The sequence below is a fragment of the Onychostruthus taczanowskii genome, unplaced genomic scaffold (genome assembly GCF_017590055.1).
Source record: "Onychostruthus taczanowskii isolate IOZ18803 unplaced genomic scaffold, ASM1759005v1 scaffold9, whole genome shotgun sequence".
NCBI lineage: Eukaryota > Metazoa > Chordata > Aves > Passeriformes > Passeridae > Onychostruthus > Onychostruthus taczanowskii.
The window spans coordinates 14313686-14325662 of NW_024506993.1; the positions used below are offsets into that span (position 1 = coordinate 14313686).

The 11977-nt window shown below is 63.5% G+C and overlaps 3 protein-coding genes across 5 annotated transcripts; 1 reads left to right on the forward strand and 2 right to left on the reverse strand.

Annotated features, from left to right (window-relative positions):
• Positions 1–1172: 1172 nt before the first annotated feature.
• Positions 1173–6890, reverse strand: PCBP4 (poly(rC) binding protein 4). The gene is made up of 13 exons (XM_041425757.1): positions 6767–6890; positions 5214–5329; positions 4862–4885; positions 4751–4783; positions 4376–4492; positions 4161–4289; positions 3793–3921; positions 3467–3541; positions 3253–3297; positions 3033–3108; positions 2607–2659; positions 2305–2474; positions 1173–2008 (listed from the first exon to the last, which is right to left on the reverse strand). The coding sequence occupies exons 2-13, from the start codon at positions 5307–5309 to the stop codon at positions 1693–1695; spliced, it is 1263 nt and encodes a 420-aa protein (XP_041281691.1). The 5' UTR covers positions 5310–5329; positions 6767–6890; the 3' UTR covers positions 1173–1692.
• A 1217-nt stretch (positions 6891–8107) lies between these two features.
• ABHD14B (abhydrolase domain containing 14B) lies at positions 8108–9805 on the reverse strand. Of its 3 annotated transcripts, none has more exons than XM_041425763.1 (4): positions 9627–9805; positions 9197–9421; positions 8789–9030; positions 8108–8455 (listed from the first exon to the last, which is right to left on the reverse strand). In XM_041425763.1, exons 2-4 carry the CDS (start codon positions 9402–9404, stop codon positions 8273–8275), a joined length of 633 nt encoding a protein of 210 aa, XP_041281697.1. In that variant the 5' UTR covers positions 9405–9421; positions 9627–9805; the 3' UTR covers positions 8108–8272. The 3 variants fall into 3 exon arrangements, with proteins under 3 accessions (XP_041281697.1, XP_041281696.1, XP_041281695.1); XM_041425762.1 differs by having other exon boundaries at positions 9197–9406; positions 9627–9804; XM_041425761.1 differs by having other exon boundaries at positions 9197–9805.
• A 336-nt stretch (positions 9806–10141) lies between these two features.
• Positions 10142–11933, forward strand: ABHD14A (abhydrolase domain containing 14A). Its single transcript, XM_041425760.1, has 4 exons — positions 10142–10519; positions 10638–10753; positions 11046–11281; positions 11547–11933. The coding sequence occupies exons 1-4, from the start codon at positions 10305–10307 to the stop codon at positions 11727–11729; spliced, it is 750 nt and encodes a 249-aa protein (XP_041281694.1). The 5' UTR covers positions 10142–10304; the 3' UTR covers positions 11730–11933.
• The last annotated feature ends 44 nt before the right edge of the window (positions 11934–11977 follow it).

Genomic DNA, 11977 nt, shown 5'->3' on the forward strand with positions numbered 1-11977 from the left:
GGAGAAGGTAGCAGATCTGAGGAAGTCACGTCTCTCTTCTGCAGGCTGGAATTGTCTCTGGCTCCACCAGCACAGCCCAGTTCCAGGGATGGGCTCTCCTCAAGACCTGGAGTGTGTAGGGGCAGGGGACGGGACCCCTCCATCTCCACTGCCCCAGTGGAGCACGCCTGGCCAGCGGGGAAGGGCCGATGTCCCTTGCACTCTATCCAGGAGCAATGTTCCAGCTAATGCCACTAACACCAGTAACACCAGGGCCCCGAGCCCCTGCTGAGCCTGGATGGCAGGATGGAGACTTCCATCCTTGGCTGTTTAACCCAAAACTAATGTCTGTTTGGAGGAGCTTCTGCTCTCTGTGACACTGATCAGGGGGACACACCCACAGGGCTGGCTCTGGCTGTGTCACTGTTTGTCCTGCTGGCATGGCAGCATGCAATGCCAGTGGCCATGCCCTCTGTCCCTCTCAGCTGGCAGTGATCACCACCCTGGGGGGAACTGGCTCTCTGGGGGTCTGTGCCAGGCTGTTTATGGATACAGCTGCCCAGTTTGAAGCCTGGTCAGCAGTGCCATGTGCCAGCCAACTTGGGCTGCTAGCCAAGGGCACGCTGGGTTGGACATGGTGACACAGGGTGGTGGGGGGTGGCTGTGAGGGCTGCCCCAGGGCAGCAGCAGCCAGAGGGGATCAGGACCTGCTGTTCCTCTTCTGTCTCATTGCTTTTGAAGGGCTTGGTGACTCTCATAGGGTCCCCACTGCTAGAAAGGGGACTGGACCCTTTTGGGTAATGCTGCAGGGGTCCATCACCCTCTGCCTGCCCACAAAGGCAGGATGGTGTTGGCATGGTGGGTTGGAGATGTTCTACTCCAGCAGTAACTGAAGACCTGAGGGAAAACTGCCCCATGGCCTCTCTAACTGCCCTGTGGCAGGGAGGGGCTCCAGGAAGACCCCCAGAGAGATGGGGCTGAAGGCCAGCATCCCCCCCCTAGACACAGGGATGCCCTTCCAGCCACCACCCAAGTACCCAGGAGCTGGGACCACCCCTGCTCTGGGGGAAGTCTCCACCCAGGGTGGGGAATATTATTATTATTGCTATTTTCTTGTAAATTTTATCTTTTTATTAAACCATTGATAAGTTACAAAGGAGGAAAAAATATAGACTCATATATATACAGCATTTCCAAGCCAGCAGGGACTGGCTCTTGGATGGGGTTGCTGGGAGGCGATTGCCCCAGGGTGGCCCAGGGAGGGCCCCCACCAGAGCCAGTGGAAGCAGGACTCCTGGAGAGGCCAGGCAGTCCTCATCCAGTGGGACCTGGCTTTTGGGTGCCAGATGGAGTGTGGGCATGAGCAGGATGGCAGGGGAGGCAGGGTGAGGAGCAGGAAGTAGGGGTCCCACACCAGCACAGGGCACTGGGAGAAGGGACCCTAGGCCAGCAGGGACAGCCCCCCCACCCAATACTAGGACACATGGTCTCTGTGCAGAAAATCAGGCAGGAGGGCACAGAGCTGCTGGGATGGACAGCAGGCAACAAAACAGCCCCTTCCTCCAGCAGGCATCACCACCAAGAAGACCCTTTCCTTCCCTGGGGTGGGGGGCACGGGGCACCTGGCAGAGGCTGAGGTCAGGGTGGGTGGCAGGAAGGTGTCCCTGCTACTGTGTAACACCCTGGACCCCCTGGTCCAGCCACCAGTGGGGTTCAGTAGGGCGAGAACTTCTGCCGGTCAGCTTTCTTGGTGCCATTGGCTGCCGAGATCTTGGTCGTGTAGGTGGTGGTGCCACCATTGGGACCTGCTACGGAGGATGGGGACAGTGCCAGGAAGGACACCGGCTTCAGGCCGATGAAGTTGGAGAGGGAGATGGCGTAGGGGGTGCCCAGCAGGGCCGGGGGGGCTGGGGCGACGGCAGGAAGAGCCGCACCGGAGCCTGGGGCGAGGGGCTGGGAGAAGCCCATGCCGAGGTCCATGGAGCCAGGGCCTGGTGGCACCTGGGAGGTAGATTTAGCAGTCTCTAAGCTGGGGAAGAAAGAGAGAAGGATGATGGTGAGTACCATGATGACAGAGTGGTTGTCCCACTACAAGCTTAGGGTGCAGGAACTGTGCACCCCATCCCTTTTGGCACATGTATCCGTGGGTTAAAAAACTGGGCCTCAAATCTGGTGAGTCATGGGTCTTGCACCTACCACCTCAGGATGTGAAAGCACCACCTCATTCTTCTTGAGGATGCTGTGGATCCTCCAAAAGCTGCCTTGAGGTGCTGGAGAAGAGCCTCACTAACACCCAGCATGAGTCCCCCTCAGGCTGACACCTACCAGGCTGTGATGAGGTACTGGGCCAGGGTGATGCTGACAGGGGTCCCTGTGATGGTCACGTGCCGCTCACTGGAGCCCTCAGTCTGGTTGCCAATCTTGATGTGGGCACCCGACATCTGCCTGATCTCGCTGATCTTGCTGCCGTGCCGGCCGATGATGCAGCCGATGAGCTGAAAGGGCAGGGATGGGCTGAGCCAGGAGCAGCCTCCACTGTGTGGGTCAGTGGGTGCTGGCATCTGCAAAGTGCCACATGGGTGGGGACAAGCTGTGGTCCCCCTCGTCATTCCCAGACCAATACGTACGTCATTGGGCACCAGGAACTCCTGGGAGCTGCTCTGGGAGCTGGCATCCAGACCTGGAGAGAGAGACAGGGATGTCAGCAATGAAGGGGCAGCTCTTCAGTAGCCCCTACCCCAGCCCCGTACAGGGATGGTGAGTGACTCTGGGGACAAACCTGAGGGATTGCTGGGGAGAGGAAGGGAGGACAGGACATAGACACAAGTCATGATTTGGTGCTGGAGCTCTCCCACTGCAGGACTGGGGAGCACTGGTGGGTGCAGTGACTCCAGGAAAACAATGACAAGGTTGTGCTGGAGGGGCAGGTAGACATGCTGGGGGGGCTGGGACTGGAAGGGGTGCAGAGGAGGGAAACCCCTTCATCAGGGCCAGGCATCAGGGTGGATCAGAAGGGGCACACCCAGCCTCGGGGGAGCATAGGAGATGCTCACCTGGCACCATGGTGGGTGCATGGCCCAGGGGGGCGAAGGGAAGCGCATGCCCTGACAGCTGCTGCAGCTTCGTCACCTGCCCAGACAGTGCGAAGAGGAGGAAGGTGGTGTTAGGGGTGATGGCAGAGGTCAGCTGTGCCCCAGTGCCCCCCAAGACAGGCATTCCCAGCAGCACCCATCCTGGTGGGCACAGACCCCATTGCCACGTGGACAAACTCACCTCTGCAGGAGAGACCCCGCTATACTGGCCCTGCATGGAGAAGCCCTGGGGAGAGAAAAATGGGGCATCAGTGGGGAGCCAGGTGGGAACCATTGTCTCAGGTCACTCCCCCCTGAGGCAGAGAGACTACCCTGAGCCCACCAGAGTTGCCCCTTGCTGGTAGAGGCTGCCCTCCTGGCCACCTCATGTCCTTGGAGATGCTGTGGCCTCTTACCTGATTGGCAGAGAGCAGGATGGTGCCCAGGGAGAGACCAGGGTGGTAGGGTATGGTGGCCCCCTTCGGAGGCGACTGGAGACAGAAGGAAGGAGGTGGAGGAGATGAGAGATGAAGCTGAAAGCCCCTGTAGCCCCAAGGACCCTCTGCCCCCTATGCCCCCAGCAAGCCGAGCACAGCCCCCAGCACTATGTAGGCAGGGTGGTCCTATGGGTCTCCACACAGGGGAACCCTGGTGTTTGGGTCCAGATGAGCAAGGGAAGCCTTGGGGAGGGGGAGGTGGGTAGCAGATGCCTCCTGGGCTGGGCAAAGGGCTTGGCAGGTACCTCCAGGATGACAGCGCAGATCTGCCTCACGCACTGGATGATGGTGTCTGGCACCCCCGAGACCGTGACAGCCCGTTCAGTGGAGTTGGGCAGCAAGTCACCAGCCACCTGCACCTGTGCCCCTGTGCTCTGCAGGAAGCAGAGAGAGATGCTGGCATTCCCCAACCACTCCCTGCCAGGGCTCAGCACCTCATACCTCCCTTGTCCCCCTCCTGAGCCCCCAGGGACCATTGCAGGACCTGCAGGGTGATGCTCCCTCTCCTGCATCACCTCCCGCAGCCCCTGTGGGACTGTGCAGCCTACAGACCCAGGGCTCTGTGTCCCCAGGGGAAAAGGGGATCCCACATGCAGGCTACCCTCAGCCTCACCTCCCGGATCTCCCGGATCTTAGCTCCTGCCTTGCCGATGAGGGAACCGCATTGACTGGCAGGGATGACAAGGCGCAGGGTCACCGGTGCTCTGCCTGCTGACACCCCATCGCCCCCTGCTCCCAGGTCCTGTGAGGGATGTGGGATGCAGCATCAGACCCCCAGGATCCCGCAGGTGTGGGGGCACCTGGCAGGGATTTAGGAGGGCTGTCTACCTCCTCCAGCTTGAAGGCGATCATGGAGACAGCGCGGAAGACAGCGTCGGTGGAGCCGGTGATCGTGGTGATGCGCTCGGGGCAGGACCCTTCCGAGATAGTGATGCGTGCAGTGCTCTGGGGACAGTGTCACACCCCGTTAGGGACACCACAAGCCCTGTGCTTCATGACTTCCCCCAGGGATAGCCTCATGGGGAAGACTGATGCCTTCGAGCCTGAGCCTTGCCCTTCCCACCTGCCCCAGGCAGCCTTCCCTGGGGTGCTGCTTTGTTTTCCCTGGTTCCACCTGGGATTTAGGGGGGGCAGGCACATGGGAGCAGCCAGGTACAGGCATGAGAGGCAGAAGGACCTGGCAGCCCACCAGCATGCCCTTACCTGCTCTCGTATCCTCTTAACAGTCTCTCCTTTCTGCAGGTAAAGAAACAGGGTGGGTGGTCAGGTCTAGGGGAGCCAAGTGCTGGCAACACAGAGGACCCCAAATCTTACCTTGCCGATGATGCTGCCAATCTCCTGAAAAGGCAGAGAAGAGTGGCACTGTCAGGAGATGGCTCCCTGCATGCCACATCCCTCCTCTGCCCACAGCCTGGCAACAGACAGACAGACAGACCCTGCCCCAGGGACACTGAGTGACTTAACTAGTGACACAGGGGCATGGGAATGTGCCCCTCCCTGGTTTAGGATGGGGACAGAAATCCTTCTGGGAATGCTGTTCCCAGGGGAGACTGGGAGCATGGAAAGAAAACAGGGCACAGAAAACAGGGCATGGTGAGGAGCTGGAGCTGCAGCATGGCCCCTCACCCTAGGCACTGCTGACCCCTCAGTGGCCCCCTGCCATTACCTTGCCGTGCATGAGCATGCGGAGGGTCAGGGTGATGCTGAGCTCTGTCTCCTCGGGACTGCCGCCCACGCCACTGGCTCCGTCCGGTGATGCCATGGCGGGAGGGAGAGATGAGCCTGTGGGACATGGTGGTCTTCAGAAAGGGGGGAAGCCCAGCTAAACCCCACCCCCAGATCTGCAGCTTCAATATCCTGTGCCTGGGAAATGGGCAAACTGAGACAGAGGCAGCACTGTGCCCTCCTCTGGCAGGTGAGGCTCACATGGCCCCATGGCACCCCACGGGCACCCTGCACCCCCAAAAGGGACCTGCTGCTATGTGTCTGCCTGAGCTGCCTCCAGGCTGTCCTGCACAAAGCCAGGAACTGGATGGATACAGGGAGAGGACGCAAGGCGCGTGGATCATGGCTGTGGGATAGGGTTCTGTTTGCAAACGCCTGCTGGAGTGGGGAGAACAGAGGTGGCCTGGGTGGTCTCACAGACTATGCAAGCCACCTTCTTTCTCCCCCTCCCTCCCGTGCCCATGCACAAAGCCCTAAGGGACACTGAGGCAAGCTCCCAGACGGGGACCACCGCAACCAAACCACACCACGATGCCTGCTGACTGACGCCGCTGCACCATGTCCCCTCCTAGAGCACCCCAGGGCCCCCCGGACCCTGTGCTCGGGTGGCCGTGGGCGGCCAGGGCCCCTGGGAGCAGGACAATTACTGTGTGTCCAGGCCCGGGTGGGCGGCTGCGGCACCGCTGGCTCCCGGCAAGCCGGGCGATGCCAAGCAGCTTTGAAACAAAGCACCCGTGTTGAGGCTGGGGCCGCGGCCGCGGGCATGGCGGGGGGGGCGGCTATTTTAGGTGCTGGCAGGACTCGTCACCGCTACAGCACATCTCCTGCATCAGGGAAACGGGGGGCGGGGGCGCAGCCCCTAGGTGCTATGCCTCCCACCCCGGCGCGGATTGAACGCCCCGTCTCCACCCCCCTGTTACCGCGGGCTGGAGAAAGGTGGAGAGACTGGAGAGGGGGAATATTCCCGATCCCGGTGCAGGGGAGCCTGAAGTGGGGCTGAGGGGGAGGGAGGGATGCACCCTGCCCGCGGCATCCGGAGATGTGTGGGGTGCCGGCAGGGACGCGCAGCCGGCCAGGGTCCCCGGTCCCCCTGGGGATGAATGGCAGCGGGAATCCGCCAGGGACAAAGACCCCGCCGGGGGAAGAGGGATGAGGCTGGCGATGGGATGGGGGAACGCAGCAGGGCCACGGGTGTCCCCCCACTGCCACAGACAACGCCTGGGGGGTCTGCGGGCAGGGGGGCTCTCCCCCAGGTGAGCCAGGCTGGCAGGGACGCCAAAGGCCCCGGTGATGGGCACGGGCCACCTGCCATGGCTGGCACTGGCACAGCCACCAAGCTGGGCGCCGCCCGTCCTTCGGGGCACCTTCGGGTGACAAAGGAGGGGGGACGACAGGAGGAAGCCCCCACCCCGTCCCCGGGGAAACCTCTCTCTTCTCGCCCTCCCGGCTGCCCCGAGCCCCCTGGTCCCCGCGGGAGTGGGGCCTGGCGGGTACCTTTCCGTGCGCCTCGTCCCTCCACCGCCGGCCGCCCCTCTCAGTGCCACATTGTCCCCGGCGGCGCCCAGTGACACCCGGGGCAGGAACAATGAGCCGCTTGACAGGCCAGGGCCAAGCTGGCAGCCCCGGCCCCCACCCCGGTCCACGCTGGGGCCCCCCTCGCTCTTCCCCTCTCCCACATCCCTCCCTCCGGGATCCTATTACAGCGGATAAGAGACACTAAAAGGAACAATGCACCCTGGGTAAGGCCATCTGCCACCGCTGGGGACATTCCTGGCCCCCCCGGCCCCCCTCCCTTTGGCTCACACATCGCCCCTCTTTGTAATTGCGTGGTTTTTTTTCCTGGAAGCCGATCAGCTGGCAGGGCTCGAGGGCTCAAGGACACCGGAGCGGGCAGGGATGGGGCAGCTGGCACCCCAAGGCCCGCTGGCACCCCGGGCTGCTGCTGAGAGGCGGTGCCTGGAGGGGCAGGAGCACCCGTGTATGGGGGGTTGGGAGTGCAACAGGGGACCTGAGCCACCTGGGGGGTCAGGGATGCTCCACACAGGGGTCCTACCAGACTGCCAGGGCGGAGACCAGCTCCTGCACCCCTGGCACTGCCTTGTGTCCCCCACACGGGCATCCTGCACCCACAGAAAAGTGCCCTCCCCTCCCCTTACCTCCCCCACTAAATCCTCCTGGGCCCTGGCGTAAGCAGCTAAAGCCCAGGCAAGCTTGGGGAAGGGGGGGCACTGGGGGGGCACCCTGCTGCTGGCTCCATCTGTGCCCCCGAGTGCCCGTGCAGCAGCACCAAAGGCAGAGCAGGCAGGTGGCAGGCAGGGGTCTTGTCCCCTGCTGTCAGGCCTCCCTGCCCACCCCCTCATCTGTTCATGGCAGCCACTCTTTGGGTAAATCGCTCCCCACTTCCCCAGGGTGCTGGGCGGATGCTGCCGTGGGCAGGAGCCTCCCAGGGCTGGCAGCTCCCTTTTAAGCCCCTGTGGATTACCCTGGACTTGGGCGCATGCCAGGAGGGGTAGGAGGAGGAAGAGGAGGATGAAGAGGAGGCTGGCCGGCTAGGGACATGGATGTCACTACCTTGGGGGACCTACCTGTCCCAGAACACAGCCACATGGCTCCCTGGGCACCTTGTGATGTTCATGGGGGTCCCATCAGAAGTGATGGGTGGGCTCCAGCAAGGCTGGCACTCACCCATCCACAATCCCCAAATGTACCATCCCTCAGTGGCTCCATCTTCCCTGCTGTCACCCCCCAAACCTGTGTGGGACAGCAGCCATGGAGGTAGGAACGGGGGAAGGAGGTGGGAAAGGTGGAAGAGAAGTAGGAAGGTGGCAGGAAAGCAGTGGCAGAGCTTGGGGTTTTATTTGGTCTCAGGAGAGGTGGGTGCTGGTGTGGGCCAGTGCAGTGTGAGTGCCAGCCAAGCACCTGGGTTGGCACAAGGGTGCATGTGCAGGCAGAGGGGTGGGTGGGCTGGCCACATCCTCCTGCTCTGTGGTCCCATCCTGCTCACTTCAGCTGCTGCAGGAAGGCCAGGAGTCCACGGTGCCACTCATTGGGCTTGTCCAGGTAGCAGGCGTGTCCTGCACCCTGCAGCATCAGCACCTGGTGCTCAGGGAGGTGCCGCAGGTTGTTCAGACTGGTCTGCCCCAGCTCCGCATCCTGGTCCCCGTACACGATCAGCGTGGGGGTCTGTAGAGGGGGAAAGCACCCTGAGCCTGCAGGTGTCACACAGGCACTTGCTCCTCCTTGCCAGGGACACCCTGGAGGGGAGTCACTTGCCCTTCTCCCCTATCTAGCATGACAAAGGGAAAGTGAAGCTCAGACTCCTGGGTCTCCAGTTGTCCCTTCTTTACCTCCCATTACCCCACATTTACATTCCTTCATCATCAGGTTCTCCTCTTTCAATGGCAACAGCGTTTCTGGCCTGTTTGGCCTTTCCCCTGCTCAACCCCGGTGCCAGGGTCCCCTCTGCACCATTCCCTCCCAGTTCCCCGACCTCCCCAGTGCCCTTCCAGGCCGTACTTTGATCTGGGCATACTGCTCCGCTGTGAATTTCTCAGTGCAGATGGGTGCCACAGGTACATAGGCCTTGAAGAGCTGGCTGTGCTCTAAGAGGAAGGGCAGCGAGTACATGCCACTGAGCGATGGGCTGATCACCACAGCCGGACCCAGGTCCAGAGCCTCTGAAACTGCCTTCAGGAACGCCGCTGGTGCTGGCTGGCCCACGGGTGCTGGGGCCACAGCATCCTTTGAGCGCCCCAGCCCTGAATCGTGACACACAAGTGGCCTTGTCAGGCTCCACGCCGCCTGAATGACACGGAGAAGCCAGCACAGCACAGCACAACACAGCAGGACACCGGGGTTGCCATCCTGCACCACGAACCGGTGGCTACCCCGCCTGTCTCTAGGGCTGTGCTCACCACACCTTACCCGGCAGGTCGATGGCCACGGCTCGGTAGCCGTTCTCGGCCAGCGTGGCGAGTGTCCCCACCTGCAGCCAGGTTTCGGAGGAGAAGCGGATGCCATGCAGCAGCAGCACTGTCAGCTTCGGCACTGCCTGGGCTGGGTCAGCTTGGCGGTAGAAGAGGGTCTGTCCTTGCACCGTGACGGTGCTCTCGGTGACCCGCGGGGTGGCCATGCCTGGGGGCCGGGGGGCTGTTAAGTGGGGTGAGAGGTGGGAGCGGGAGGGCTGATGGGCCTTCTGCCCTGTCCAGGCCCGGTGATGGCAAGAGGGCTATGAGGGTCACACCGGCACCATCTTCGCTGTGGTGGCACCACCGGGGTCACTGATGTGCCAGGCGGCCTGACGGGCCCGCCCCTGCCTCAGTTTCCCCGTCCATCGCTGGGCCTGCAGCCTTACCTGCTGCTCCGCACACGGGGCCGGCCGCCGCTCGCCTCCTCCCCGCCGCACCACGGGACTGGGGGTGCCGCGCCCCGGGGCCAAAGACCGGCGGGGCGGGCGAGAGAACGGCGGCACCGCGTCATGGAGCGCAAGGTCCGGGGCGGCCCCGGGAACCCCTGCCCTGCCAAGCGAAGCCGAGCTTTCCCGAGCAGAGCCGAGCATTGCCGAGCAAAACCGAGCCCTACCCGAACTCTACCGAGCCAGGCCGAGCGCTGTCGACCAGAACCCGAGCTTTGCCCTGCAGTACTGAGCCCAGCCCGAGCGCTGCCCGAACTGTGGCGAGAGCCGCCGAGCCCTTGACGAACATAGCCGAGTTCTGCCGAGCTCTGCCAAGCTTGGCCGAGCCCCGGCCGATCGCCCGAGCCGGGGCTCCGCTGCGGGCCCCGCCCGTTCTGTCCTTCGGGGCTGTAGTGCCGCGGGCTGCCGCCAGGCGGGGCCCGAGGGCGCAGCGGCGCCGTGCGCGGCGGGCCGGGGGCGGCGGGGCCGGGGCCGAGCGGGGCCGGGGCCGGGGCCGGGTGGGGGCTCGGGCTGGGCCGGAGCTGAGCAGAGCAGCGGGGACCGGGACCTGTTTCCCCGCAGCAGCGGGGCTGGGGTCCCGCAGCCCTGCGCTGCCGCTCTCCTCCAGCGCGAGCGGAGATGCTGCTTGCCCGCAGCCGCCTGGGGCTGCTGCTCCTCGGGGCGCTCCTCACTTTCCTCCTGTACCTCTTGCTGCCGGCTGCCCGGCGCTCACGGCCTGACGAGGGGAAGTGGGGTTGGCGGGCGGCCAACGGCACGGTGCGGACGGGGATGGCTGCGGAAGAGCCCCCCGTGTTCTACAGGGAGGTTCCCGCAGCAGCTGTGGGCTCCGGGAGGTGGGTCAGCCCGCCGGCAGTGGGGGCGGCAGGCCTGGGGCCGGTCTTCACCAGCCCCCGTGGTCGCTGGGGGCACGGCACCGTTCCTGAACCCCTTCCCGCCTGTCTTCCCCCGCAGGCCTGATGTCCTGCTCCTGCACGGCCAGGCGTTCACCTCCATGACGTGGGAGGCCTTGGGCACACTGGCGCTGCTTGCTGGAGAAGGGTACCGTGCGGTCGCAATAGATCTGCCCGGTAGGAGCATGGCACTGTGCTTAGCTGATCTCTTAGGGCAGCTCCAGCCCTTGCCTTAGTCACTGCTGGGTTCTGGATCTCTTCAGGGAGGGCTCTGGGTAGCTGCTGGTGATCCCTGGGGCAGCGTGCCTGGGGTTTGTCTGTGTCCTGGGGCATTGATGGCTGCGACTGTACAACCCTGGGGCTTGATCAAGGGTCCATTTTTTGCCAGGCCATTGAACCCTGGTGAGGAGAGACCACTGCAGGCTGCACAATGCCCCCTGACCACCCTATGCCCTCTTCCCCATACCAGGCTACGGGGATTCACCCCCAGTGGAGATGGCGCTGACAGCACAGGGCCGCAAGGCTTTCCTGGACCGTGTTCTCCAGGAGCTGGGCATGCAGAGGCCTGTCCTCATCAGCCCCTCCATGAGCGGCCGCTTTGCCCTGCCCTTCGTCCTGGCGCACGGGGACCGGCTGGCCGGCTTTGTGCCCATCGCACCCGTGGGCACCAAGGACTACACTGCTGAGCAGTACCGGCGAGTCCAGGTGGGTCTTTGGGCTCTTGGGGACTGTCCTGGCTATTGGCAAGCCTCGTGGGCCAGCTGGCTGCAGGGTGATGTGCAGGGTGGCACTATTTTGGGGTGAGTGAGGGGAACCTGTGACCCCCAGCTCATGGGGGTGCTGGCACCTGCCTCCCCTCAGCTTTGCAGCCCCCCGTGGTGATGGAGGGAGGTGGGCACAGCCCCAGGGGAGTGTGGTGGCCATTTACCCCTCTGACAGCTGCTCTTGTTTTCTCTGTCCCCTTACCAAGACACCCACCCTGATCCTGTATGGTGACCATGACACTGGCCTGGCTCCCCAGGCCCTGCAGAACCTCCAGCACCTCCCTAATCACCGTGTGGCCGTGCTGTCTGGTGCTGGCCATGCCTGCTACCTGGACAAGCCAGAGGACTTCCACCGGGCCCTGCTGGGCTTCCTGCACCAGCTGAAGTGAGCACCGCCTCTTCCCTGCCAAGCCGAGGGGCTGGGGCGTCCGGGGGGCTGGGAGGCACAGACAGCTGGCATGAGGGATGCTGTTTCCTCCTGGGGTATCCCCAGGATGGCGGGGGTGTGGGACCGGAGGTGTCCCTTGCTGGCAGGACAGGGTGTCATCTGTCACGAGGCCAATAAACTGATGCTGCTCTGCTTTCTGCGTGTGTCCCCAAGCGCCGCGGGGCCCCTCGAGCTCCAGCCCCATCTCCC

Bases quoted from the DNA above. Each gene is read 5' to 3' on its own strand.
- PCBP4 (XM_041425757.1), bottom strand. From the start codon at position 5,309: ATGGCATCACCGGACGGAGCCAGTGGCGTGGGCGGCAGTCCCGAGGAG. The intron at 4,493-4,750 runs GTAAGGGCATGC...CACTGTCCCCAG, and splicing joins TTAAGAGGATACGAGAGCAG to AGCACTGCACGCATCACTAT. The intron at 3,922-4,160 runs GTGAGGCTGAGG...TGCTTCCTGCAG, and splicing joins AGATCCGGGAGATCCGGGAG to AGCACAGGGGCACAGGTGCA.
- ABHD14B (XM_041425763.1), bottom strand. From the start codon at position 9,404: ATGGCCACCCCGCGGGTCACCGAGAGCACCGTCACGGTGCAAGGACAG. The intron at 9,031-9,196 runs GTAAGGTGTGGT...GTCACGATTCAG, and splicing joins CGTGGCCATCGACCTGCCGG to GGCTGGGGCGCTCAAAGGAT. The intron at 8,456-8,788 runs GTACGGCCTGGA...CCCCCTCTACAG, and splicing joins AGCAGTATGCCCAGATCAAA to ACCCCCACGCTGATCGTGTA.
- ABHD14A (XM_041425760.1), top strand. From the start codon at position 10,305: ATGCTGCTTGCCCGCAGCCGCCTGGGGCTGCTGCTCCTCGGGGCGCTC. The intron at 10,520-10,637 runs GTGGGTCAGCCC...CTTCCCCCGCAG, and splicing joins GCAGCTGTGGGCTCCGGGAG to GCCTGATGTCCTGCTCCTGC. The intron at 10,754-11,045 runs GTAGGAGCATGG...TCCCCATACCAG, and splicing joins GGTCGCAATAGATCTGCCCG to GCTACGGGGATTCACCCCCA.